This window comes from Corvus moneduloides, chromosome 4, assembly GCF_009650955.1.
Source record: "Corvus moneduloides isolate bCorMon1 chromosome 4, bCorMon1.pri, whole genome shotgun sequence".
Classification (NCBI taxonomy): Eukaryota; Metazoa; Chordata; class Aves; order Passeriformes; family Corvidae; genus Corvus; species Corvus moneduloides.
Window position 1 is genome coordinate 55,116,592 of NC_045479.1, and position 26,633 is coordinate 55,143,224.

At 42.2% G+C, this 26,633-nt stretch overlaps 1 protein-coding gene across 7 annotated transcripts; it reads right to left on the reverse strand.

The window, feature by feature from the left end:
• Nucleotides 1-1,484: 1,484 nt before the first annotated feature.
• Nucleotides 1,485-25,011, reverse strand: PANX2 (pannexin 2). Of its 7 annotated transcripts, none has more exons than XM_032106152.1 (5): nucleotides 24,551-24,638; nucleotides 14,126-14,257; nucleotides 13,639-13,691; nucleotides 5,196-6,700; nucleotides 1,485-3,320 (listed from the first exon to the last, which is right to left on the reverse strand). In XM_032106152.1, exons 4-5 carry the CDS (start codon nucleotides 6,679-6,681, stop codon nucleotides 2,959-2,961), a joined length of 1,848 nt encoding a protein of 615 aa, XP_031962043.1. In that variant the 5' UTR covers nucleotides 6,682-6,700; nucleotides 13,639-13,691; nucleotides 14,126-14,257; nucleotides 24,551-24,638; the 3' UTR covers nucleotides 1,485-2,958. The 7 variants fall into 7 exon arrangements, 6 of the variants coding, with proteins under 6 accessions (XP_031962043.1, XP_031962041.1, XP_031962042.1 ...); XM_032106155.1 differs by lacking the exons at nucleotides 13,639-13,691; nucleotides 14,126-14,257 and adding exons at nucleotides 4,158-4,231; nucleotides 23,868-24,158 and having other exon boundaries at nucleotides 3,235-3,320; nucleotides 5,196-6,647; nucleotides 24,551-24,642; XR_004239637.1 differs by lacking the exons at nucleotides 13,639-13,691; nucleotides 14,126-14,257 and adding exons at nucleotides 4,158-4,319; nucleotides 23,868-24,158 and having other exon boundaries at nucleotides 3,296-3,320; nucleotides 5,196-6,647; nucleotides 24,551-24,642.
• Nucleotides 25,012-26,633: the final 1,622 nt, after the last annotated feature.

Sequence of the window (26,633 nt, forward strand, 5' to 3'; positions counted from 1 at the left end):
GGGTCCTATTCTTTCACCTTGCTTTTATTAACAAGTTCATGATTGTCTCATGGCAATTTTCCATTTTTTTTTCTAATTATTTATTGGTGTCTAACAAGTTCTGAACTATAATGGTTTTAATTCATCTAAAAAATTGCAGTGGGGCATTTGACTCATCTCCAGAATCTACATGCCATTGCTTTCAGGTGACTCTGAGTGACTGGCAGTAACCCATAAGGCTAGGCACAGACCTTGCCTGCAGTCCTGTCACAGGTGATGCTCCACTCCTGTACCTTGGGTGGAATGAGACCCAGGCTATGCAGGTGCAGATCTGTTATTTAAAATCATGCCAGTGCCTTTTCCCAGGGCTGGAAGGAGACAAGCCAGCAGGAGCCATTGCAGTCCTATCTCCCAGCAGCCCAGGACCCAGCTCCATGTCCCCCATCAACTGCATGCCACACTGCTCTGAGACCTCGGGGTGTTACAGCCAGGTCCTCTAGCTGTCCCCAACCCTCTGCCCTGTCTGCAGTACCTGTCCCATGCCTTGCTGCCATTATCGGGCTGCTCAGGCTAAAGAGGCCATGCAGCTGGGCACAACTGAAGTAATGTAAGGGGGAGTGGTGGCTTTACATTATGTAAATGACATGTCCCACATACTGCTTATCATAACATCCCCATTGTATGTAACTATGTGCAATGGACTGAACTTTGCTTGGATGGGCTGGTTGAGCCCTGCTATTGTTTCCCTGATAACCTGTGACTGATGTCTTAAACAGAGCATTTTTGTGCCAGATAAGGTAAAAGGCTGTTAAGAAGCATATCCTGCAGAGGTGGGGTAAGGCTTTTCATCAGACCAATTTCCTCTCCCCCAGTAAGGCTGACAGTGTAAAACTCCCTCCCAGGGGAGGTGTTGGGCGTTCACACATAGGTCTGAAGGTATTCCTCCCTAAGGAGGCAGAACTGACACGGTTAGAAGCAGGGCCAAAGAAGCAGTCATGTCATTAGAAGGGGCCACAAACCATCAAAAGACCCCCCCCCCGAAGAAAACCTCCCCCCAGGGGAAGTACTGGGGCATTCTCACATAAGCCTGAATGTATATAAGCTGTCAAACTCGTTGTTGTGTGGGTCCTGACCCCAACAGATCAAGACTGCTATGATGACTCCACCCATGGACATACACTGCAACAATCAAGACTTTTTGCCTGATCCACGGGCAGTGACATATTTCCTCCCCACTATCTACTCTTGTCCTTTCCTTCTCTTTCTTTCCTCTCCTTATATATTTTCTTCGCCATATTTTTATAATTGTATAGAGAAGAACCAAAATGGCTACATACCTCCTTTCCAGTGCAACCAAATTGTTTTAAGATAAACCTGCCTCATGTATGTACATTCAGTGTCATTTCACTCTAATCCACCCCAAAGGGACCTATTGGCAAGAACCTCAGTTACCCTGCTTTAGAGGTGGGTTGTAACACTAAGCTAGGAAATAGTACACATTAAAATATTCAGAATAATAGGCATTTATTTTCAGTGCTATTTTCATTAAATATTGGTATAATATATCCATGTCTGAGGTAATAAATTAAAAATAAACTCGAGATTTCAGTCCCATATTTGTGCTGCATATTTTTTTCTACCATTATACATAATTTTGAAGCAAACACACACAGCCTGTAATTCTGAATGCAGCTAGGAATATTATTTTAACACAGTCACTTTTTTGTTTCACTATAATTTTTCTGAGAATGGTTATTGCATGATACACTTTTAATAGACGTTTTAGTTATACTAGAATTTTCTATTAAATCACACATACCGTAATTATAGGAAGATGGGCATGAAGATGTGCTTTGAGCCAAGGATGGCAAATACTGATTCAGTGATAGCACATACTGCAGGATTCTTGTCTGCCTGCACTAGAGCCCAGATCCAGCAAAGCCATTTCAGTGTGTGCTTAGCTTTAGACATGAGTCATTTCAGTGTCATCCATGGCCTTAATTTGTGCTGAATCAAGGACTAGCCAAATCTGCAGAACAAATTCATAGACTTCTTTAACTGTGTGTTATTTGAAAACAGGTTTGCTGGTTTCACATTTTGTAAGATATTTTGTAATGACCTCCGTAAGATTTTTCATATCAGTGAAGCACCCATGAAAGTTTCTAACCTGGTTCATAAATACACTGTGAAAAAATAAGCAGCTACAATGACTCTCTTCTACACATTTTGTTAAAAGTAACACCTGGTTTGAAAAGTTATTAAAGTAATTTTTTCCATGGTAAAATATATTTAAAAAAATAAACTCTTAATTTAATCATCTTCCATCAAACATATAAGCATGTTAAAGGGCGGGGCATACTTCAGGTATTTTCATTTATAAATGCAAGAGATTGAGAGTATCAATCTTTTTGCACTTAAATGCTGGTGGTAGTAAGGCCCTTTCAGCTAAGTCTCCATCAAGCCCAACACCAGTGAGCTAAAGAAACAAATAAAACACAAATTTTGCTTGCATATAGCTTTGCCATAATCCTGAATTTAAAAAAAAAAAATCATCCCTGCTTAGAAAAGAACTCTTATTTAACTGCTGCCATTAAAAAATTATACCTCATCTCCATATTAACTTTAATCAGTGATTCTGAATGCAAACGATTTAAACACTTGCTAAAATTGCTGTGGCATGCCATTAGACTCTTAATGTTCATAAATTGTGCTAATTCCCCTTTAAATCAGGAAGCTATAGTTTAGAGTTAGAGCTAATGGTTGTCTTAGTGTTAAAGGTGTATTTCCACCAGATTTTTATTCTATTTTGCAAATGACTGACAGTGCTTATGACGTGATCCTGAAAAACTGTTTGGTGTTATTACCAGAAGCTATAGTCTGTGAGAAAACTCTCCATGCTCATGCAGTGAGTTGCATTGCTGAGGGACCATGGCCAGCACTGCCGTGGCCGTGGGCCTGGCCCGAGGCCGCCCGGGGCCGTCAGTACTCCACCGAGCTCACGATCGCCATGGGCTCGTCAAACGTCGCCAGCCTGATCTGCTTCGGGGTAGGGATGGACAGCATTTCCCCAGCGTCAGTTGGTGAGTGAATCCCATTGTCCATTATGTTTGAAACTTCCTCCTCATGGTCCTCGTACAGCGTGTTGATGTGCAGTAAAGGGTGGGCTGGGTTGCAGCTCAGTGCAGCTGTTGGCTCTGGCTTGACCTGGTTCAAAGCCATACTGGTGGCAGCAGCAGTTGTGGCTATATGGTTGTGGTTACACGTGACGAAAGCCGCAGCAGCAGGCACAGTTCTGCATGTCTCAGATGAGTATAGGATCTCTTTTGCAGGATGAGGGGTATCTAAAAGAGAACAAAACAGCCAGATAAAGGACAGGTAGTCTTTCACCCTTCCAGTCTATCAGTGAGGAGTGTCCTGAACCAATAAAAGTCATTGGTGGTCTTGCCACTGATTTCAGTGGGATAGGAAGTGGATCCCAAACTGAATTTCCTTGGGATCCTTTGAGAAATCCAAACAGGACTGTTTCAAAACAACAGGCTTGTAAGCTCAGGGAAACAGCACAAACAAGAAATGGGGTTTGTAAATCTCTCTTTTCTATGCATGCTCATGCTTCCTTATGTGAATGGTATTTTTGTAAAATGAAGGAAAAAAACCAACTGAAAAGTATATTTATTCCCCTCTACAGTCTGGCCAGTGTTTTTTAAACATTATGATTTAATGTTTTAACAAACGTAATGACTATTGAAATCCACAGCATGGAATAGAAAAGGCACTGATATTTTCAATGTGAAAAACTAGTGGTTACACATTGTAAACCACTTGTCTGTAGAAAGAACTCAGCAATTTGACATAAACTGAAGTCTTTTTCCAGAAATTATAAGTTTACCTTACCTGATGGACTGCAATGTAGGTCTAACTCAAAAACAAAGTTGAAAATTTTTAATGTGAATGGGGAGTCACAGAGCCCCAAAACTCCAGTAATAATTTTTTGCCCTCAAAATATTCAAGCACTAATTTAGATGAAGGTAATTGAGACCAGAAAACCCCAGTAGTTTCGAGGAGTTGAAATCAGAGCAGGTGACTGGATAGGGAATGCTGTAGAATAGCTCACATGCACATTGGGGAGTTGGAGGGCTCTAAGAAGCATAGGGATTTGGAAGTGACAGAAACTTTTATACCTCAAATCACTTCTTTGCTGGGCAGTGGGGTGACGGTAGATGTCAGTCTGTCGAAGCCCAGAGGGAGGTCTTAGCTTGTAATGAGATGAGAGCCATTGCTTTAAGTACGTACAGATTTTTCTGTAACTTCAACTGCATAGTCCTTCTTTCTTATGTCAGTAGCTTACAAAAATAAACAAGAAGATATCTGTCTATCAGTTTATCTACTGATCTATCACTTTTCTTAATGCTCAAATGGCTTTCCTCATCACTCTAGCACCTAGCAATTATTGATATATTTGAAACACTCCTTTGAGTTAAGAAAGGGACAGGCTTTACATGACACACAGAGGAAACTGAAAAACAGAAAGAGCACCTCCTGTGAGGCCACATGGTAAGGGAATGGCAGAAATCCTGAATCCCTGACCAGCACCCACACTTCAGACCATCCATCCTCTGGTCCACATATGACACAGGGCAATTTAGTGTGCGTGAAGAACAACGTCAATGAGCTGAGTTTTGATTTTCTAGGTGACAAATATATGCCAGCCCCCAAGAGTTGGTAGTTTAAGAGGTATTTTTTCCACAGGCAGTTTTAACTGCCATTAGTAGTCTCCCACATTCCTCAGGGGCTATTGCTGCTCAGAGTACTGGTCATCTACCACAGTAGTTTCCATATGACTTGAAAATAAGGCAGATTTGAAACGTGCCAGGTGCTGGTGGAGCAGGAAAGGTATCATGGAAGCCAAACGCTCCTCATTTCCTTGGCAAAGCATGACCACATTTGTAGTTGTGAAAATCTGCTTATATTTGAAACATTACCCACACCAACAGCCTGCAGCCTGTTTTGTACAGCTCTACCTGTAATAATCCTTACCCTCCATATAGTTGTTAAAGAGAGAGAATCTCTTATTTCTGAGGCCTGCAAGCTGTGAGATTACTAGCTATCCGCAAATCTAGCAAGGTAGGTCAAACACTTTCAATAAACTCTGAGTTCCTTAAGATTGCTATGTAAGTTATGGTCTGTGGAGATAGTATGGGCATTATGGCATACTGTACCTTTGAGAGAGGAGGTAACATGCACTACAACATTCTCTTCCTGGTTTAAAAATCCACCCTCTTGGCTTTTTGATGTAGGCATCGAGGGGATGGCTTGAACCTCTGGCTTGGGTTTTTTGCTACTAAGTATATATGGATGAACATCCAAGGAAAAGTGCCGTGTGTGCTTTTTTTCACCGCTTGTGCTTGGCATGGCGTTTGGCTCGCTCTTATGAGCGGACGATTGCTGTGAGGTTTTTGCAGCAGACTCCAACAAAGGAGCTATAAGGCTGTCTGTTGCTGTTTTTCTCCGCACAGGCTTCGGTTTATCAGGTTTATGGTTCTCAACCTTCATAATGGCTAACTGCTCCTTGAATGGCTGGGGAAGGGGGTTGGTAGTTGGGATCCATTTCATCTTCTTCCTTGGTCTCTTAATGATGAGTTGTTCATTAGCATCAATGTCTGCTGGATCAACGCTTGGGTCTATGGTCTGAATCCCTGAATCACGCATGGTTGGAGTGGCATCGTGATTGGACTGGGCCAGTGCTGCGAGCAGCTGGCGTACCACATTGTCGTACATCAGATCGCTTTCATTTGTAATAAAATCCAGACGGTTCAATGATTTTATGTGGTCCCTATTTTCATTACAAAACATGGCCAAAATATTGATATCACAAAACTGGGATTTCTGCCACTGTTTCTTGGTCTTTATTCCAACTTTGTTCAGTTTATCAAATATGAAGTTAGACTTGCGAAATATGAAGAGGTGAATCAAGTTGATGAGGATTATCAAGTTCATGAAGCAGAGGAGAACGATATCTACACCAGCAATAATCCGCTGGAGCTGGACAGATGGCAGTTTACAGTTCACTCTGATGTGCAATTTGGAGCTGCTCGTTTTGTCTGGAGGCTCCCCTAGTGCACATGTAAATTCATTTTGCTTCTGTGTAGCATAGTAGGTGGATAAGTATGTGATTGGTATGATGCTTAAAAAGATGATGAACAGATGTCTTGCAAGATAAAGCTTAGCTAAAAAGTTACTTCGTCCTCTTCTTTCCAGATATTTCTCAAACAAGTTCTGCTCAGGGCTTTTTTCTTTCTCTGCATTCTCAATTATTTCTCTTTTCTCTCTCTCAGTTATCCCTGGGCCTTTGGACTGAATCTGTTTCTCTATTTTTGGTGCGCGCCCTTCAGCTGCACGGTGGTAGCAGTTATCAATCTCCTGAAGCAAAAAATTAAGCTCTGAAGTCAGTCGAGTGGAGGCCAGAAATTCCCAGCCCAGAGCTGGAATGTACATTATCCCAGCAAAAGCCAGCAGTGCATAAGGTAGGAACTTATGCTCAAACAAGGAGGGCCAGTGGCTGGCATCAACTCCTGGCAAGGCATCTTTTAATTCTGTCCAACAATATCCTCTGGCATACAAGGCTTGATCGCGGGTGAAGTTGTGTGGTGTGTAACAGTATATTGGCTCCTCTGTATAACAGAGAGAAAAGTCACTGCTGTGCATTTAACCTACAAAAGGAGCTCTGGAAAATAAACATTTCAAATTATATCAATTTTATTTTTACTGTATCTTTACATGACCATTAAGCCCTCCACATCTATTAGTCAGCTCAGGCTGCACATATCCCCACAAGCCCTAAGGCAAAACTATTTACCTGAAAGTTTTAGAATGAACCTGAATTAGAAATATCAGCAAGAAATACGTATTTTGGTTTAATTACCTCTCTGAAAACAATATCCTAAGCAACTGTGACGTGAACTCTGTAAAGCTAAAAGACCTGGTATTCACTACAAAGTCAGTAGCTGAGGATGTTCCATGCAAATGCTGAAATTTAGATGAAATTTAAGGTTCATCCCAGCTAAACATTGTTCTAAACAGAAAAAAGTTAGATGTAGCTTAAGGCATCATTTCTAATTATTATTGACAAATTCAACTCATTTGATATGGTAGAACAAAAATGAAACTCAAGATATACAATGATTTAGTCAACTGTATCCCTCTCAGCTAGTATTTTTGAATTAAAGTGTGACTGACCAGGACAGAATCTGGTGTTAACTATTTATCGGTATGAAAATTTAATTCTACATTTAAAACTGTAACACTGGGTTTTTCTACACAACGCGCAATTAAATGCAACTTGCCATCAGACAGTGCTACAGAATAAACAAATACTGTGGATCAAGAAAGAAATCAGACAAAGTAATAGAAGAAAAAGTATAGCAAGCATTACTAAATACACAGTGATGCAATTTTTCTCTCAGGAAATGTTCAAGTCATATTCTGTTGGAAGGTGGAAGGGTTTGTCAATGGAAATTACACCATATAGTTGTCTATTTTAACATTCCTTGGTAAACATTTGTATTTTACCATCAGGATCAGGATGTTGAGATAAAGGGACGTTTATCCTGACCCAGTAGATAAATTATGTTCTTATATGATCAAATTTTTTCTAGCAATACAATACAATACTCTTTTTCTAGAAAGAGAGAAAAACTTGTGAAAGCAAAAGCAGCATTAATTTCCCAAAGAACAATGACCATTATGAAGACAGCCTGTTCAAAGAGGAACACCATGTTTTCATGTTTTGACAGGTAGAACAAAGAGAATATATTTTACAGTGTTCTGGTACACTTTAAAAAACCCAGAATGAGACCCATAGGAGGAGGCATGTTCTCCTAACTTGAGAATCACTCAAGATCACCAAGCTTGCTCCAGCTCTGAATGTAGTCTACAATTCAGATCAAGAACAGCTCCCTGGAAGAGAGTGGTGGCACTTTTCTCTTAATAATAAAGACGAAAACAAATGACTTCATATTGATAACAAGTAGAATATTAAAAATTGACAGGCAACTCCCCCTAATCTTTCTGGCTTAACAAACGACTCCTTACTTGACCAGTTACTTTTCACGTGTGAGCAAATCAAAAGTTAGTTCTTTGGTGTGGAGGTATAAACCTCTTCCGTGACCTAGAGAGACTTACATGCTGAGAACTGCACAAAAATTGTCTTTTTTTAAAAAAGTGATTCAGTGAGGATTCTTTCCTAAAAATACAACCAGCTTAATCAGAGTTGACAGAATAAATGTTGCTACTCAAGACAGCATGTAAAGTGAGTAAGCCCTGCAAATTCTTTAATATGGCTTTTGAAGACTATTTTAAAATCATCTAACTTCAGTCTCAGAGGAGAGCTTAAAGTATTCCCATTTAGACTATTTTTGTGTACTTACAGACGTGTTACAAGAAAAAGGCCCACTGACTCCCTTGGTTCAGAATTACATGCCCTCCCATCCCTACCCATGATGGGATGCATACAAAAAATTTAATCTCCTACTATTTAAGACTTATTGTAGAATTCCCCAGGAGACCAAACAGATTCCTATGTAAAAATGTTCCCATGGGAAAAAAAAAAAGGCAAAGCAGCCTGCTATGTTTCTCATAAGCAGATTTTTTTTGAACTGGGCATCCCTAAGCCCAGTAAAACTTTCCAATTTGAAACCAAGTTTCCTGCGGCATACATGGGTTCATTTCTCCTAGGTCTCAACATCACAAATACTTGGGAAAACAACAACAAGTATTCCTACAAATCAGCCAAAAGGATTATTTTTGGATTCATGCATGAGTTGCTACCATCAAATAAACTGAACAGTTCTTTCAGTTCTCTTCACCGAGACCCAAAAGCTAGGGTGACTTTCACCAAAATTGTATATATATACAACAACAATCCAACATATTTTTCTATTATAAATGAAAAAAAAAGAAACAAATGAAAATGTCTTAACATTTACGTTCACATTGGACAGGTCACTGAGAGACTAACTTGGCACTCTATCCATTGCCACTGCTTTGGTGAAAGGAGTCTGAAGAACTTCACAAGTCCAGTTTGGACTGACCAGCTGCATTACAGGCTATAAAATGAGGCTGTCCCAACCAGTAGGAAAAGCAAGTGTCAATTTACAAGAATTTGTTCTCTTCTCCTCTAATAAACATGTTTTTATCAATTGCCTGTGAGGTTGTAAAAGACCTCTAATTTATTTGGCCACCTGAGCACAGTGTCCCACGCTTAGTCAATGTTTTGTACCTTGTTGATACTAGTCTAGAATTTTCCTTGCATATTTGTAAAATTGGCATGATTTTCATTGTATGATATGTAAATCCCAAGACCCTTCAGATGAAAACCAATCCTCTGTGGAGTCAGTTGGACTTCTGATAACTGACTGAAGTGGGAGCAGTGGGGTTACAACACAATTTTATTCAAACAGTATTTTCTAATACAGAATCATAGAATCACAGATTGGTTTGGGCTGGAAGGGATCTTAAAGATCACCTAGTCCCAGCCTCCCTGCCATGGGTAGGGACACCTTCTGCTAGACCAGGCTACTCAAAACCCCATCCAACCTTGCCTTGAACACTTCAAGGGATGGGGCTGCCACAACCTCTCTTGGCATTATCTTTGAGCCCTATTCACTGTCAGAGAATGCCATAAATTTTGGTAAAGTTACTCCACAGGGATATTTAGCTTAACCCTCTCGCCACAGAACTTGACTCACAAAGCATACAATCAGACTTGGAAGCTCATTCTTCTAGAAAATTGTCCAGACACTGGAGAAGAGAGGAATTCCCTTCTGAACTGATCCAAAGCAAAAGACTCATTTAGCTGTTGCCTGGACAAAGAACCTGTCTCTCATCATTGACAAGAGGCTGCCAAGCAGGATCCACACCAGGGTTTGAGTTAGCTTTTGCGAATATTACCTCTCAGGAAATGGCAGTATTTAACCTGGCATTTAAAAAACACCCTGAAGGTGTTTGATCCAGGTATGGTAGTGTATGGAACTGTTTCTTTTCTACTGCAGCCTGTGTCCATCATTAATTAATGAAAAAAGCCCCACCATGTCAATAAATAATCCTGTTCGTTATGAAAGTTGGCAATAACACATAGCTGGATCTGAACATGCAGATCTGATGAGGACAGCAGAGGAACAAGTTGTTCTCACACATATAACTCACTTAGCTGTGAGACCCCTGCTTAATGCAATTTCAAGAAGGCACAGCAGATTTTTTTTTTTTTTTTTGGTCTTACAATATTCTCCTGATAGGTAAGTAGCATTAAAAAAAGATTGCAGAGGTGTTAAAACCATAGCTCTGATGTTTGATCATGCAATACAAAAAAAAATTACTTGCTTTTAACTTAATATTTATAAATATAGACAGTTCCTATTGATACTCTTCTTGCACCCTGAAAATTATTAAGCTGTTTATGAAGGTCCTTTCTCATATAGCCATTCCAGCCACCATGAAACAGTTTTTTCCTGAGACGCCACAATTTAATTGTGTATGGTGTAACTGTTCAGTTGTGTAGGAAAAATACAAGGAAGTAAGGTCTTGTAAAGAGAATTTTTTAAAAGCATAGCCATTATTATGGCTAAGTGGATTGGTCACCCTCTCAAAATGTTGTCTAGTCTAAAGCCCATAAAAATAATCTGCCCCTCTGTTCCTTGAAAGCTATATTCCTAATAATTACTACACTGGGAAAAAAGGTCCTTTATGGTAATATGAGTTTTTTTATACTAATTTAAGCCTAAGCATGCACACTAAGAAGCTTCGTTTCCCTTTTTTCAATATGTCAGATGTTTACAACAATTGTACGTAAATACATTTTATCCTGCTCACTATGCACCTAAGTAGCTTCTAGAAATCCACAGAACTATCCTCTAGGATAAGGTAGGAGAGAGATCTCACTGCATTTTTCAGACATGCAATCAAGATGAAATAATCAACACAGAATTACTTAGTTGTGTAATATAACTGATTGTGTTATGCCACTTGAAAGATTAAAATCCCTCAGCAGCTAAGTTTTTTCACATGCTCCATTCTGCACCATCTCATCCTATCACTTTAAGTATTACTTTAATGGAGAGAAGTGACTTGCAGGAGGTATTGTGGTATAGAAGTCATACCTCAGGGGAATGAAAGTGTATGGCTGCAGAAGACACTCAAGGTGCAGAAGACATTTCAAGGAGGGAAAAGGAAGGGGCTGTGCTCAAAAATACTCTTTAGAAAAAATCTAAGCAGACAGTATGGAAAGAAGTCAAAGTACTGAAGATAGGAGCTGTCAAGTCCACTGCTTTTAGAAAAGGCTTGTAGAAATGCTTGTGGGCTTCCTGCAGGCACATGCTCCCACTCCGACTGTTCCCAATCCAAGGTCAGCCACCTACTTTCAGTAGTTCCCCAACCTCCACATACTTCAATAATCCTTTGACTGTCCTCTTTGAGAGGCCCTGAATTAAACACCATTTTTCAGGCTGCAAGTACTAGGCGTGAAAATATGTTAGAAAAATAAATCTCCTGCTAAATTTCAAACTGGAGTTATAATACTCCAGGTTATGGATTCCTCAAGAAAGGGGATGGAATGCTGAGGTTTGGGGTTGCAATTCCTGTAAAACTTCCCACTACAGAAATGAATCTCAGATCTGGAAATGGAGTTGCCAATGGAAAAATCTGATGGCAGCTGTTCCTACACCATTTCCTGAAGTTATACTCCAATGCAGAATCATAGAAATGCTGAGCCCCACATCCCACTCAAAGCAGGGTCAAGACTGGTTTCAGACCAGCTTGATTAAGGCTTTGTCAGTCTGAAAACCTTGAAAGACAGAAGCTACTCAACCTGCCTGTGCATCCTGCTCAGGCAGGGACAATGCTTGATTGTCCTCAAAGTGAATTTTCATCTTCTTTAGGTCATGTCCAGCAAGAATGGCTGATCCATGCAGCAGTAATTTTTTCATTTTTGAGAAATGGCCATTTCCAAAAATGAATGCAATGGCCAGTTGCACCAAGAACACATCCAGTAAAATACAGCTAGAAGGCTATCACAGACATATACGTGGCTAGAGCTCAGGCCTCACTATGGCATCTCAAATGAAGGAAGAGATGCCAGAAGCACAGCTCACCAAGGAAGCCATGTGTGGGGGGGTGTGTGTGTGCATACATGTGTGTACTTGCCCATCTATAACAAGAAAGACTTTGCAAGAAATGTGGCCTGGTTTATGGTACACAGAAATGACACTGACAAGAAGATATGGTGAAACTCTAGATAGGCATCATTCTCCATTGTCTATGCAAAGTCAAGATTTTACAGGTCTTCTTGGGAAAGTGAGTGAATCACATCTAACACACTCACCACTTAAAGATAAAAGTGACAATCTCTTAGCATTCAATGTTGTACAAAGTCAGACCTGCTCCTGAAAAGACTTACGGAACTGCATGCATTGGGCATTTCCCTTAAGTCTATGTGATTACCACAGTGCGTAAAATCTGGCACATGCATCTCTCTTTGAAGAACTGATGCTGTAGTTATAAAGCTTCTAAAATATTATTATGAGCAAAAGTTATTTAAGTAAATGTGGACAACACATTTAGAGTGCTTTGGTAGGCATTACAAAGAAAAGAAAATATTACTAATAAACAGTATATGCTCCTACATAACTGGGCAAATGACTTCTTGTAACTACTGCATTCCCAGTGGAATAAAGTATATTTGCCCAAAGCAAAATATAAACCATGATAACAAACAGCATATGCCTTCTGTGACCTCCAGCTTTATGCATTTACTCTAGAAAAAGAAATCACACCTCATTAATCTTCCCACTGAAATACATGATTTTAGCATTCCAGTGCGGTAATTGAGTAACACAGAAGAAACAGTAAAATTTTCCAACAGCAGACAGAGAAAATGAAACAGATTTCAGAAAATATAATTCAAAAATGAAAAAAAAGAAAAATCTTGTGCTTGTTACACCAAGGCAAAGGTAAGTATGCCTCTTGTGTGAAGATTCCTTCAAGGATCTAGTAAGCATTCAGTGTGACTGCCATTACCCCACACTGGATATAGGCAGCAGTACTGCTGATTGGTGCTGCTGAACAGGCTGGATCTCCCAGCCCCTGGACAAGTGTCTCAACACTCATGCTGCAGACCCAAGCTAAGTATTAGGTAAGTATATTGGTAAGTACACTTACTGAGTTAAATATACTACAGACTCACCCTAGCCTAGTGCTTCCTAGCAACTGGCATTCTGCCCCCTTGAAGAGAGCTGCTAAACCATCCTCATACCTGTGCCCAACCTGCCTGTGAAGATAAGCTGGCAATCCAGTCAAGATCTCTGCAGCACTCCTTGTGCAGTCCTCTCACTTGTCTCTAAGGAGAAATTCAATGTTTAGGTAGAATCTCTGAATCTCCCTGCCCATCACTTCCCAGTACACGCATTTCTAACAGACAAAATAAATTAGAAACTCCCTGAATTCAGCAATAAATGCCAGTATTTAACAAGGGTATTCCTTATCAAACTGCTTTGTGGCACATACATGTAAGCAATCTGACATACATGCCTCATTAATCTTCCTAAAAGGATTGCACAAGAAAGCAGGTAGCAAACTGTTTATTTTCAGAAACAGAAATAATTTATTTAGTACTTTTTCAGCAATTTTTAAATGGAAAAGAAGAAATGTCCTGGATCCTCTTCTCTCTGGAAAAAAGAATAAAAAACATTCATGTTACTGAGGTTGAAAATGTAGTCTAAGAAAGTAAAATATTATCTAAACAGTATACATGTTTTCTATCCCAGTCACACAGCCCACAAGGAATATGTAAGTCTGCTTTGAATGATTTTAACAAATGCTAGCTAATACCCAAATTAACTGTCAGCAAAAGGAAAAACTCAATTTAACTAGTTTATTTCAACTACTTTATTTAAAGGATGTTTAAAGGTTAGAAGTTAGTACAGAGTAAGGATGGATCCCTGAAATTACTTTTGTGTATCAACTGTAGTCATACAGTCCTATTGAACTCCCTGAGTTTACTCCTGTGAATGAGAAAACATTCAGAAAACCAAGCCTTAACTTGGCAAGCTAATTATTAAGAATTACTAGTTTTACTGAAATGAAAAGACAATACCTTTACCTTTCTTAGGGAATATTCTTTCCAAATCTGAATACAGGTTCCATGCCCATGAAGTCTTCCTAAGGTACAAATTTCTCCATGATCAGCAAGGTAAGGTAAGCCTTTTTTGCCCAATCTCTGAAACCACTTGTCCTGTTTAAGAAAAAAATCTTGAAAAGAGAGTCCCTGAAAAAATGAGATAGGAAACCACTGCTGCTATTAGCTTTTATTGGCCTATACTCTATAAGAATTAGTCATAATGAGTGAGATGTAGATAAGCAATTTCAAAGATTGATAGGTACCACAAGGGTAACTGCACTGCAAGGGTAGCAGCAGGTCTCCCTGTATCTCCACTTTGGGTCTTTTTGCCTTGCAGGACAGCTGCTTGAACTGCATATATTTTGGATCTGTAGAATCAATGAATTAACAATGCACTTTCCTAGTGTAGATATAAACTTACAGAACATATTCCCTGTATGTAATAGATACTGGCTCTTCTAAAAGTAGCTGGTATGCTCACCCTTACCTGCAATCTGAGGCTTTTTACACCTGCCCAGGTTAGTCAGGAGGAAAAGGCACCTGCTCCTGCTTGTCTGGTATGTTGGAAATAGCAACTATTATGTGGAAGGTGCAGAAACACTTAAACGAAATCCCTTAGGCTGCTCCTATAGAGGAATGTTTCCTCAATAATGAGCTGCCGTCTACCATGTGGTGGCCATGGTAAAGTCACTGAAAAGGGAGCTTATTTATAGTGACTGGACTATTGATGCCGGGATTTGAGGGAAGGTTAGATCTGAATTTAAAGGAATGTATTAATCTAAATATAATTAATGAAATTCAGCCACGCAGCCAGTCCTACAAAAGAGATCTGAATAGCATTTACTTCTAAATTTAGCGCTTACATGAGGAGGTGAGTGGAATTTCAGTGATGTACAGATCTTCTGCATAGGAGAAGTAGTAAGGTGTGAAAACAATATTTTAATGTTTTGCAAAGGTCAAAAATTGCCCTCTAGAGATGAAACCCCAAAGCAACTACATGCACTCAGACAGTATGATAATGTGGAGTAATACCCAAAGTAAACTGTAAGAATAAACGCTGAAATGAAATGAATCATGAAAATCCAGTGAAACCAATGATACATGAACAATGCTGGCTTCTTAAATCAAGGGTCAAGTACAAAATACAACCACAGGAAGCAACAAGAAACAGCAGGTTCATTCTACTGTGTTACTGTTATTTAATGACTAGAAATTAAAAAGATGGCTTGTATTAAGTACCTCTTGGCTTAACCACAGCACCCGGAAAAGTCCATATTGAAAAAGAAGAAAAGACCAACAGTTATCTCATTAAGTAATAACATTATTTTAATAACATAGTATTTAGAGGGCAGAGATGTCTGGTCTAGTGCTTTTGGAAAACCGGTTCCTCCGTGAGTAGAGAAATTGGGTTTTGTGAAGTATCAGAACTATTTCAATTCATCACAGCAGAGACAGAAGAATCCGCCACCCAAGGCTCCCAGGGGCTCTGCCAGTTCCAGTGTGGAGGTCTCCTCACCTCCTGAAGAAAACATGCATCTCACAGAAGATAAGGTACCTCAACCTCAAAATGTGAAATAATTACTTCATCATAAAGCTAAAATGCTCCAGAAATAGTCACTGAGCTCTGAGCTGCACAAACCACACCACACATCCCAGCACCTGGCTGCAGCGCTACTCCAGGAGCTTTGAGTCTGCATTACAGGCTTGGTGCCACTAAAGGAAAGCAAACAAATCCCCAAAGCTTGCTATCGTCATGAACAGCTGCATTTCCCCATTGAAATGCAAGAGTATAATACATGCCTGGGACAAAATCCCCAATGATGTAAATATGTGCCCTGATTTCAATGTTTTTCTTAGAATAAATCCTGTATCATGTGGGGAAAAAAGGAATCTACAAGAATCATGCCAGTCTGCTGTGAAATTATTCAGCTTTTGTAATTAAACATGTATACATACTGAGGATGTCCACTGCAGCTATTTTTAATACCGAGAGAACCCAAGGAACTCAGCGATGATGCAGATTCTTCCTGAAGACTTTTATAGCTCTAAGAAACCACACAAGCTGAAATTTCCTATACATCATGGATGCGTGATTTCTATCTAGTTTAGAGACAACAAAGAGCCTCAAATACTTCAGGGTAGCTTTGAAAAACAGTCTTGACCTTACTCTTATTTATTCACAAGGTTTCCTCTTGACAAAGGTGAATAAATTAAGTAGCTCTTAAACAAAAATATTTTTGACCATCTGGTTAAATCTGTTGGTTCTCTGAAAGCATGTTGTAAGCTAAATTTCATCCATATTTTGGACCTCTTCCCACATATGACTCTTGAAAAAATGAAGGGTTTAATAATGCAAACAGGATCATTAGAAACATAAAAAATGATTATGTATGTGTGTTGATGAAGTCTGAGAAATGGAATTTATGATAGAAAAATATCTGCAGTTGCTAGGAACTGCAGTGGAGTGATTACACAGGCATGGCTCATGCATTTCCTCAAGAATACCTTTCTATTTACCATTCACCTGTTTAACTGCAAAATCTTTAAATGGTCAAGACTCAGAGTCTCAGCTAGTTTATCTTGTGCACATCTCGTGTTTGTATGTGTGTAAACTGCCCTTATCCTTTGGGAAAAATTCCATCAGCAATGCAAACAGCCAGCAGCTGAACTGATGTCAGCCTGTGGGTGCTTTTACCATTTTAGTTCTTTTAAAAATATGTGCCAAGAAAGCACTTAAGTAGTACTGTGACACTCCTTAAATTCTCTTTTCTCTGTTAATATCACCTCAGAAATAATTTCTGCACTGGTGTCATCAGTTTGTCATACATTAAACAATCTGGCTCTCTACTCTTAGCACTAACAACGGTCACTTGGGAAAATGTCATCTTCACCTTCTTTAAGTGCAGTTGGAGAGAAAAAATGGAGAGTTATATCAAAAGCTATCTATTAGGTAACTCACCTAAGTAAGCATATGTAAATATCCTGCCACAATTTACGAAATACAAATTAGGAAAGTTGACCAGAAATGCAAAATAAAACTGCATCTCATAATATAAAAATCTGACATATACTATTTCAAACATCCTGTAGGGTGAAAAGTGAAAAAGACATTGAACTCATGCATATACTGTATTACACAGTAATGTAAGCATTGCTTATGCAAATAATTACAAAACAGAAAATAAAACCTTGAACCTTGAACTGACACTTCATTAAACTTACTATTTCCTTCCATTGCTTTCTTATGAAAAATTTCTAGCAGAAGGATGGTAGAGGGCTGAACTATATAACTGCTAAGAGACATAGAAATACAGTATTTTTGAACAATTTTTTTTTGTATTTTGTAGGCACTGTTTTAAGAACCTAGCAAGAAAACCAATACCAAAGCTTGGCTTTTGACTGAAATATAAAAATCAACTGGATGAATGCTTTGCTTTATTTTAATAAAGTACTGACATTTAACAGCTTTGGTGGGAAAAGCAAACATGATTGCAAAATGCAAAGAATAATTCTCTGTGAAGAGAAAGCATGAGGCACTGTACAAGAGGGATATGACTTAGCAATACTGTGACAACATCAGTTTGGAAACCAAAATATTTCAATATTGTGAAATTAACACAACAAAGCTGGCAATTTAATCTCCTTTGGAACCCACTACTCTCTCATCCCTTACAGAGAGAACTTCCCACAGACATTATTGATGGGGTTGCTTCTGAACCCAGCACAACACTGAACTGGAATATTTAAACCACTCACAAAAACATTAAGCGATACAAAAAAACTAAGCAGCACATCATGAAAGCCAAGTGTCTCTTAATCTACTGGATTACAGAACCCTGTCTTGGAAGTTCAGCAAATGCCATGAGATGCTCACTACAAAAGGCTCCACCTGCTGCTGGCAGCACCACTGCCACTCAGGGAGGACAGGATACAGCACTTGCCGACCCAGCAGCATCCTACCTGTGGCTGTGCACTGTGTGCTCTAGTACCATGGCAAAACCAGGGAGACTGAAGGATAAAAACCACATAGAACATCAAACAGACCCACTTAAAACTGGCAGTGAATGTTGCAGTCTAATACTCCACATTCTGTGCATTTTGGAAAGGAAGTGAAAATGGAAAGGCTGACAGACTAATCCTGTTTATCTATATCCATATCACTCCAGACTGACCATGCCTTGACAGGAGATACTGAAACACTGTAACTAAAATCCATTTCTGAAAATCAACACAGACTATAGCTAGACTAAGACTATGTACCTTAAACCCTTACCTTCTAACTCTTAGTTACAACTTTGGTGTTACCATTTCTTTCACTAAGTATTAACCTGAGACTGACTTAGGTTAACAAAGAAACACTTTCAATAAAAAGAACCTCAAAACCTCTATTGTAGGAAACGGAACAATCCAGCAGCATTCAATGCAGCTAAAACGGAAAGACAAAAGCGACAACCTATACTTACAGACAAAAAATTTGCTTTACCACCAGGCAGTTCCTGGTACAGTCACCTATGCATGCACTGGGACAGAGCAGTACTATCAAATCTGAACTCTCCATTCATATTGGTTGTATTTTACTTCTAGTTTGCACAGGAATAACTAACTTCTAGGAAATAAAAAACTAGGTATGAGAAATCAAACCTCCACAGGGTCAAATACAAGCATGGACCTCTGCAAAGCACTGCATATACACCTGCATAAGCTCTCCAGAAGATGCCTAAGACTATACAGGGTGCGATGGGGGTTACGTCACTGTTCTGACACAATTTCAAACACATTTGCTCTCATATTTAAACAAAAAAAATTTAGTTGTTGTCTTTAAGGCAGTAATTTTCAAACAAAAACAAAGAAAACCAAAGTTCTGTTGGGACCACCAACTGCACGGATTGTTACCTCAACAAGGACACTGTTATAGGAGAGGATTCCTTTAGCCTATGCTGCCTTCTGTAGTCATGGTCACCAGGGCCAAGAGCCCTGTGACTCCAGGAAACCAGGAAACTCACAGTTAAATAAAGATTCTGTCCACTAGGTGAGAGAAAAACTTTCTTTATAATCCTCAAGGTCATCATACACTGGCCTCTAAACAGAGGATATGCCGGTTTTATACAAAGTCTGTTCATGGGTGAATTTTAGAAATTCTTTTGTGACTGCTCACGTGGGCTTTCCTTCTGTTGGGCAGCTGAATATTGCTCTTCAATGACTTTATGATGATCTTATGCTCAGTATAAATATGGCTCATGGATTTATTTTAATTAACTTTCTAGGGGTGTCCTTTCTGGAATCACACTGGTTTGCTTGAAAAACAAAGGAGAATTAGGCGACTCAGAAATAACAGTGTAGGAGGTTAGCTACTAGTGACTTTCTTTCCTCCTGTGAAAAAGTTTAGGAAGTGGAGGCCAGTGGAAAGAATCCTATCTTACTTCAGCCATCAGAGTGAACTCTTGTCCCCATTGAAATCAATGGTCAGACTCTTACTGCCTCCTTTGCAGCCTGAATTTAACTTCCAGGAGCACATCCTGGTAGTGTGTCTTTGCCTTCCCTCTGCACAGAGTTCAATTCCACCCCAAATGCACTGCCATCTAGTAGTGAAGTATGGAAACAAAATCTTATCTCCCAATATATTTTAGCTACATTACAGATTCATTCATAGGGCAAAAGCACACCAAAGATGACAGCCCCTTTTTTCACCCTGAGTCAGACTGTAAGGACACCAAGCATCCAGGGCTGCATAACATGGGAGGGTGGCCAGCAGGTCGAGAGCCCTCTACTCTATTCTCGTGAGACTCCACTTGCAGTCCTGCATCCAGCTCTGGAACCCTCTGCACAGGAAAGATCTGCCTGAATGAGACCAGAGGAGGACCATGAAAATGATCAGAGGGATGGACTTCTATGACCAGCTGAGAGACTTGGGGTTGTTCAGCCTGGAAAAGAGAAGATTCCAAGAAGACCTTACTGATGCCTTTTAGTACTTAAAGTGGGCTTTTGAGAATGATGGGGACAAACTTTTTAGCAGGGCCTGTATCACAGGACAATGGTTTTAAACACGAAAAGGGCAGCTTCAGATTGGATATAAGGAAGAAATTTTTTACTGTGAGAGTGGTGGGGCACTGGAACAGATTGTCCAGAGAAGTTGTGGATGTTCCATCTCTTCAAGGAACTGCTCGAGGCCACACTGGACAGGGCTTTGAGCAGCCTGGTCTAATGGAAGGCATCCCTGTCCATGGCAGGGAGTTGGACTAGATGATCTTTAAAGTTCCTTCCAATCCAAACCATTCTATGACTTTATGATACATTTAAGAGAAGAAAAGCACAACATCTAGTTTAAAGTCTTTTGTAACACATTAAGTTCAGATGAATTGTGATTTTTTCAGAATATTGGCATAGTATCTGCTAAACAATTAGGTCTTGGCTCTTATGCTACTAAAATGACATTTGTCATGTAATTTCTCAAAAGAGATGTAAAGATCAGAACACTCCAATTCATGGGCAAACAAATCACTTACATGAAGAGCACACACATTTACCTAAACAATGACTTCGCCCATGGCACTAAAACAACAGAATTAACTAAATAACTTTATCTTCAGCCACAGGAAAAATACAGCAAACAATATATTATACTACAGACATAATGATTTTTAAGATTGTCAATTACAATCTTTTACATAAACACCATGCTCTTCCTGCATCCTCTGTTGTAGGGCTGACCTTTGCTTTCATACGTGCTTCCCTGCAGCCTCTGGCCCCAGAAGACTTACTGCTGCCTGGGGACTCCCAGGCTTCCCACGATGGTGGGGTGCCTTCTGCAGAGCCCCAGGGCAGAACACCCACCCTGCTTGGCCAAGCAATTCTCACTACACTTGTTGGACAGACTGTATAGTTGGTCTTGACTGCACTTTAAGCTACACTTTGCATATACATAAACTCAAAGGTCAATCAGTGAGATATCTCCTCTACCCACTGATCATGAGGGTTCTTCCAACCCTCAGCAAAAAGGTTTTGTGAGAAACCACTGCGTTTAGACAACTACACTTTAATGTCTCAAGTGCACACATCATTGTTCCAAAAGTTTTACCGATACTGATTAAGTAAGATGGTACAGACCCCAGAAAAGGGGTTTGTTTTCAATTTAGTGACATGATGGTATCTTCACACGGCTTGCACTGGATATCATTAACAGAATGAGAAATAATAGCAAGTAAAGATAAGCATACAAGGGCCCAAAGCAAAGTTTGGGAAGCTACTATGACATTCACAACCAAGGGGCAGTAGGTACTTTACTCAATTACATCAGCAAAGTTTGTACTTGCATAGCTACTATTTAAATTGCACAGAAGGAGCAGTATCCAAAGCAAACAAAGTTAGAATTTTTTCAAGATCAGTGACAGTGTATGAGTGAAAAAACACAAACTGTAGAATCAGTAGTAAGTACAAATCCAGCTGAACTATTGCTATTACCAGGGTCAGTATCTCTGGACAAGCATGACTTAGTAGAGAAGTCTGAGTAAACACTGTTTTGTTAAAAGAGCAACATCTGATTAAGATCACATTAAAATTAATGTAAGTTCTGCTCTTGAACTCTGTGGAAGCAGAATTGAATTCACTAACCCTGAACTCTTTGACTCAAGCCTAAAAAAAGTATCTAGTTTTATTAGACCTCTAAAGAATTTCTATTACATTCTCTTGCATAATTTTTTTCTTTTTCTCATATTATTTTTCTAACTGCAGACCATCTGAACAAATACACCATCATATGAGAGAAAAATGTTATCCCACATTTTCCCAGAGACATAAGGGTGTTTTTTCTGTGTTGCCTCGTAAGTTTTGTCCCAGCAGGAGACAATAGGCTACTTTATCTGCTCTCTATCTTACTGGGTCAAATCAGCATACATAGCCCATAAGTAAGCATAAGTGATATTGTTTTCAGTCCTTCTGAAAAACAAATCTGGAACACAACTATCAGCCTAGAGAATAGTCTTCCACAGCACAAAATAAACTCAGCAGCGGAAATACAGGCAGATGCAAGCAAATTAAATAGGCTCTCTTTCTTCTGTATGTGTGTGGACTACAGTTTAGCCTTGGAGAGGGACATCCACTGTATAAATCTGAGTCTCAGACTTGATTCTTCCTCCACAATCTGCAGTCTCAGATGACTTGTTCATATGGAGCAAGTTACTGCTGGCTGACCAAGCAGTAAGTCAAATCAAAGGGCTTCTCCTAGGAATCTTGCACTATGTCAAGGAACACACATGATGGGGGACATGACCTTGCCTGCATCCAAGGTTGTCTTTAGGCCTACTGAGGTTCAAATCTGTACATTTCAAACAGTATGAAAACATATGTGTAAGTATGTACTCTCGTGAGCTGCTGTAGGATTGCCTTTTTATTAGCTTAGTTCTCTACAGAGGAAGGGATCACAAAACTCTTGCATTCCACAGAGGATCCTCAAGGGTGACCTTGAAACCTGTCTTTCAGTTGCTATGAAGAGTCAGTTTTCATGTGCCCTGTAAACATGGTTTCTCCAAGATACCTCCAGAAGACCATCCAAAAGATGAGGTTCTTATTAACTGTGGCTTAAGATCTTGAGCTTTATATCTATGTTTTTTAAAAACTGAGGTAGATCGAAAAAGTTTTAACTATAATTAGGAAAAATCTCCAGACTCCATTTGCAAGCAGTTATTCTTCTAGGTGATTTAACTTTACCTCATAATGAAAACAAGTATTAAGGATATTAAGTGTTGGAAGTCAATCCCAAAGCAGCATGCAAAGCAAGAGCCTGATTCTGGTTTGAATACAGCCAATTCTCACCAACCTCACAAGATACAGACTGCCAGGTCAGTCCTGTACATTAAAGTGCTAATAATTTCCCATGGATCTTCAGTATGGAGCCTCAAGGAACATTAAAAGCAGTCATGCACTGGCAGCTACACTCATCAAGCCTATAATCCATACAGCAAAACAATGTTTACATATTCAATAGCGGCCCAAAAGGTGTCATAACAGTTTACTGGATCAGTAATTTTCAAGGCTCACCAAAACTTGACCTTCTGAGACTGGTGGTGATGGGCACTCAAACCAGGCTTTTTAAACTGTTACCAGTTTATGCAAGATGTCGGCCCTCAGCAGAAACTGACACCAAGGATTTCCACTGTCACAATACGGCAAAGCACATTGCCTGGGGCTCCATATATAGCATCAGTCTCCATGAAAGCATCAGCCTTTCCCTGGCAGGCCAGTTAGCACTCACGTTGTAGATGCCTGAAGTAACATCAGGACAACACTTGACATCAGCCAGGGTCCAGCTCAGGACCTGTCCACGATCCACCTCAAGAAGCATGAGCCTGCTGTGTCACCCATGCCAGCTCTCAGCTGCTGCTGGGCAGTGGACACCTCCCCACGCTACTGCTGCCTGCAGGCCAGTGACCCGGGCCTGCTCGCCAAGGGGGGTGGTTGGGGATCCCTCCCCACCGCTCGCCCGCCAGCCAAGGCAAGAGGCAGCAGCTCTCCCCGTTAGGGAGCGGCCAGGACGGCGACACCACTGCCCTGCCCGCCACGACGAAGGGCAGTGGCCGCCTCCTGAGCACAAATGGCTCTTAGGCAGTGGCCGCTGCCGCCCTCCCGCTGTCCCCACCCGCCAAGGCGAGGGCTGGCTAACATCTCTCAGCACCAGTGGCCTCGTTTAGCAGCCACTGGGACACGACCCTGCCCGTCCTGCCGCCCTTACCGGCAAAGTTCTTGGTGAAGACGAGGGTGACGAGGAGGATGGGGATGAGGACGGTCCCGATGGTGACCACGCGGTCGAAGGGCAGCTCCAGCTTCAGCTGGAGGAGCAGAGCCGCCAGCGCGCCCGCCTTGTCATCCTGCTGCCCCGGCAGGATGAGCTCCTTCAGCTTCTCGCCCGCCAGCAGCGCCGTGGCCATGTCGGGGTGGTTATCGATGATGTGTTGCATAAGCAGCGGCGGCGGGCGGCCTCACGCCGCCGGGCTTCCCCGGGGACGGGCGGCGCCCGCCCGGCCTGCGGGGACAACACCGACAGCGGTGACGGCGGGGCCGCGGCCGGGCTGCGCTGCCGCAGCGGCACCGTGCGCTCCCCCGGCCCCGCCGGCCCGGCGCGCAGCCCCCCCGCCGCCCCGGGCAGCGCGGTGCGAGCGGGCCGGGCGGCCGCGGCCCCGGCGGCAGCGGCGGCAGCAGCAGCTGTGCGGCGCACGGCAGCCTCCCGCTCCCCGCAGCCGTGCGGAGCCACATCACGAGAGGCGGGCGGCGACACGAGATGCCCGGTGACAGCTGTGCCATTAACGCTGCCTCCGCTTCGCAACCCGTGCTGTACAACAGCGGCGCAGCAGCCATGCAACCAGGCAGACCGGAGCCGCCTCCCGAAGTACTGCAGACAAGGAAGGGGGCATTTACCTGGCAACTTCGGTTCCCTCGGCTCCCGCGGGATGGTGAACAAAACCGATGGCCGGTGCAGAAGAGCGGAAGCCGAAAATAAACTTACACTGGACCTTCCTGCCGAAAAAAAGGTCCCTGCACCACCCCAAGTAATGAAGTCGCTCCGGATCTGGAGCGGGAGGTGGATGATGTGCTGATGCTGGTCACAGCAGCGGGCGGCTGGCGCTCGCATGGAAATGCCCGCCTGCACCGAGCAGCGCTAACGTGCGGAGCAGTTCAAGAAGGGGCTCGCAGCCGTGGGGAGGAGGAGGAGGCGAGAGCAGCCCGGAATGAACTGCGGGAACGCAGAGGTCCTTTAAGGCATCGCAGCGAACAGCTGGAGCCTGCGGAGCCGGGCGCGGCCGCAGCAGGGCGGCCGGGAGCGGCGCGGCCGCAGCAGCCGGTGCGGCACAGCCCATGCGGGGCTCCGAGCGCAACACGTCGCGGCGGCGGCCCCGGCGCCCGCGTCCCCGCAGGAGCCACCGCGCGGCGGCGGCACCGCGCATGCGCCGGGCGGCCCGGGCAGCACGGCGGGCTGTGCCGGCCCTGGAAAGGGCTCGGAGATGGCCCAGAGGGACACCGGGGGCACCGGGACGGGTGGCCCCGGCAGGACGGGCCGCGGGCTCCCTTCCGTCTCCTTGCCGCAGCCCGCCCCGCAGCACGCACAGGGGAGCTCAGCCCCGGGTACGCGGAGGCTCCCGCGGCTCAGGGATAGAGCGGGTAGTCGTGAGGGAAAGGGAAATCCTCACACAAGCGGGCCCCGAAGGTCTTGGATATGAGGGCATGTCAGGATTTAAGTGCTGCCATTAGAAATCCCTTCCAGATGCTGTAGTTTAAAAGCATGTGTGGGGTCGGCCACACCTGGTAAAACAGCCTAAGAGCAGAGTACTTGCCAAACATGCAGAGGCCAGCTTTCACCCACAGCCTCTGATGTTGTCCAGACGTCTGTCTTCACAGGCTGTCCAGACCTTGCTGTCCTCTTCTCTGGAACAGGCTAGGAACAAGCACGCATTAACACTCTGGGAAAAAGCTGGACCACACAGCATCAAAGGAGGCCATATGTGCTGCATCTTAGCCTGCAGCAATGGTGTTCAGACAAAAGCTCCAGGTTGCAGATCCTCCTTCTTGTTTATGGATTTTAAATTTAGCAGTACTTAGATGAAAACCTGAGATAAACAAATGTTGCTGGTATTTCTCTCAAAAGATTTGTAGTTGTCATCTGCAACTCACATGAGTAAGGCAGAGATTTTTATCTTTGCCTTGAAATTTTAGTTTCCCTGGTCACTGTGAACAATGTGGTGGTTGTGTTTGTTATTCAAGTTTAAATATTGGGTGCAAGCTTTAAATAATACTTCTTGGCAGGGGTCCTTCCATCCAGGCAGGGATGTAATGAGCAAGGCAAGAGGGATGTCCTGATGGTGACTGAGGAAGGATCTCAGGCAGCTGACACAAAGCTGTTGGTGCCACATGCTCCTGAAGGGTACTGAAGATCAGAAGGCAGCAATAGAGCCTAAACCTGAACCTGTCATCATCACTTGTTTCATTTTCCTTGCTCCTAATCCTCCATGGGCTCTGCCTCTGTTGGTCTTCTGTAAGAACTGACATGCAGTATCTGCCTCACGGGCAGAAGCGGGGAGAAGAGGTACCCTCTTCTTACCCCTTGTCCAGGTACAGTGATGTAGTGCAGCAGAGAGTTCTTGGTCACCAGCTGTACCCAGGCAGGGGAAGGTAGGAGGCAGAGCAGTGAGGATCCTGGTGTGGTGACCTTGGGAACAGAGTACAGCCTGTATTGTTCCCACACATGAGGGAAGTGGGGACAGTTTCTGGGTCAGGCTTCAAGTGTCAATAATCCTAGCTATCTGTGATGAGGGATAGATGCATCAATTTCCCTTGCTCTGGGATAGATGCATCAATTTCTCTTGCTCTAGCTGTATTTGGACTACATGTGTATTTTATCAGCCCCTAATATACAAGCTTTCCATTCCAACAACGAAGAACCAAAATACCTTATGCACTTGTTACTGCTGCTGCCAGAGGGATGATACTGAGTATGGTAGACTGA

Bases quoted from the DNA above. Each gene is read 5' to 3' on its own strand.
- PANX2 (XM_032106150.1), bottom strand. From the start codon at position 24,093: ATGCAACACATCATCGATAACCACCCCGACATGGCCACGGCGCTGCTG. The intron at 6,648-23,867 runs GTAAGGGCGGCA...TCTGTTATACAG, and splicing joins CTTCACCAAGAACTTTGCCG to AGGAGCCAATATACTGTTAC. The intron at 3,321-5,195 runs GTACAGTATGCC...GTTCTCTTTTAG, and splicing joins TGTTACCTCCTCTCTCAAAG to ATACCCCTCATCCTGCAAAA.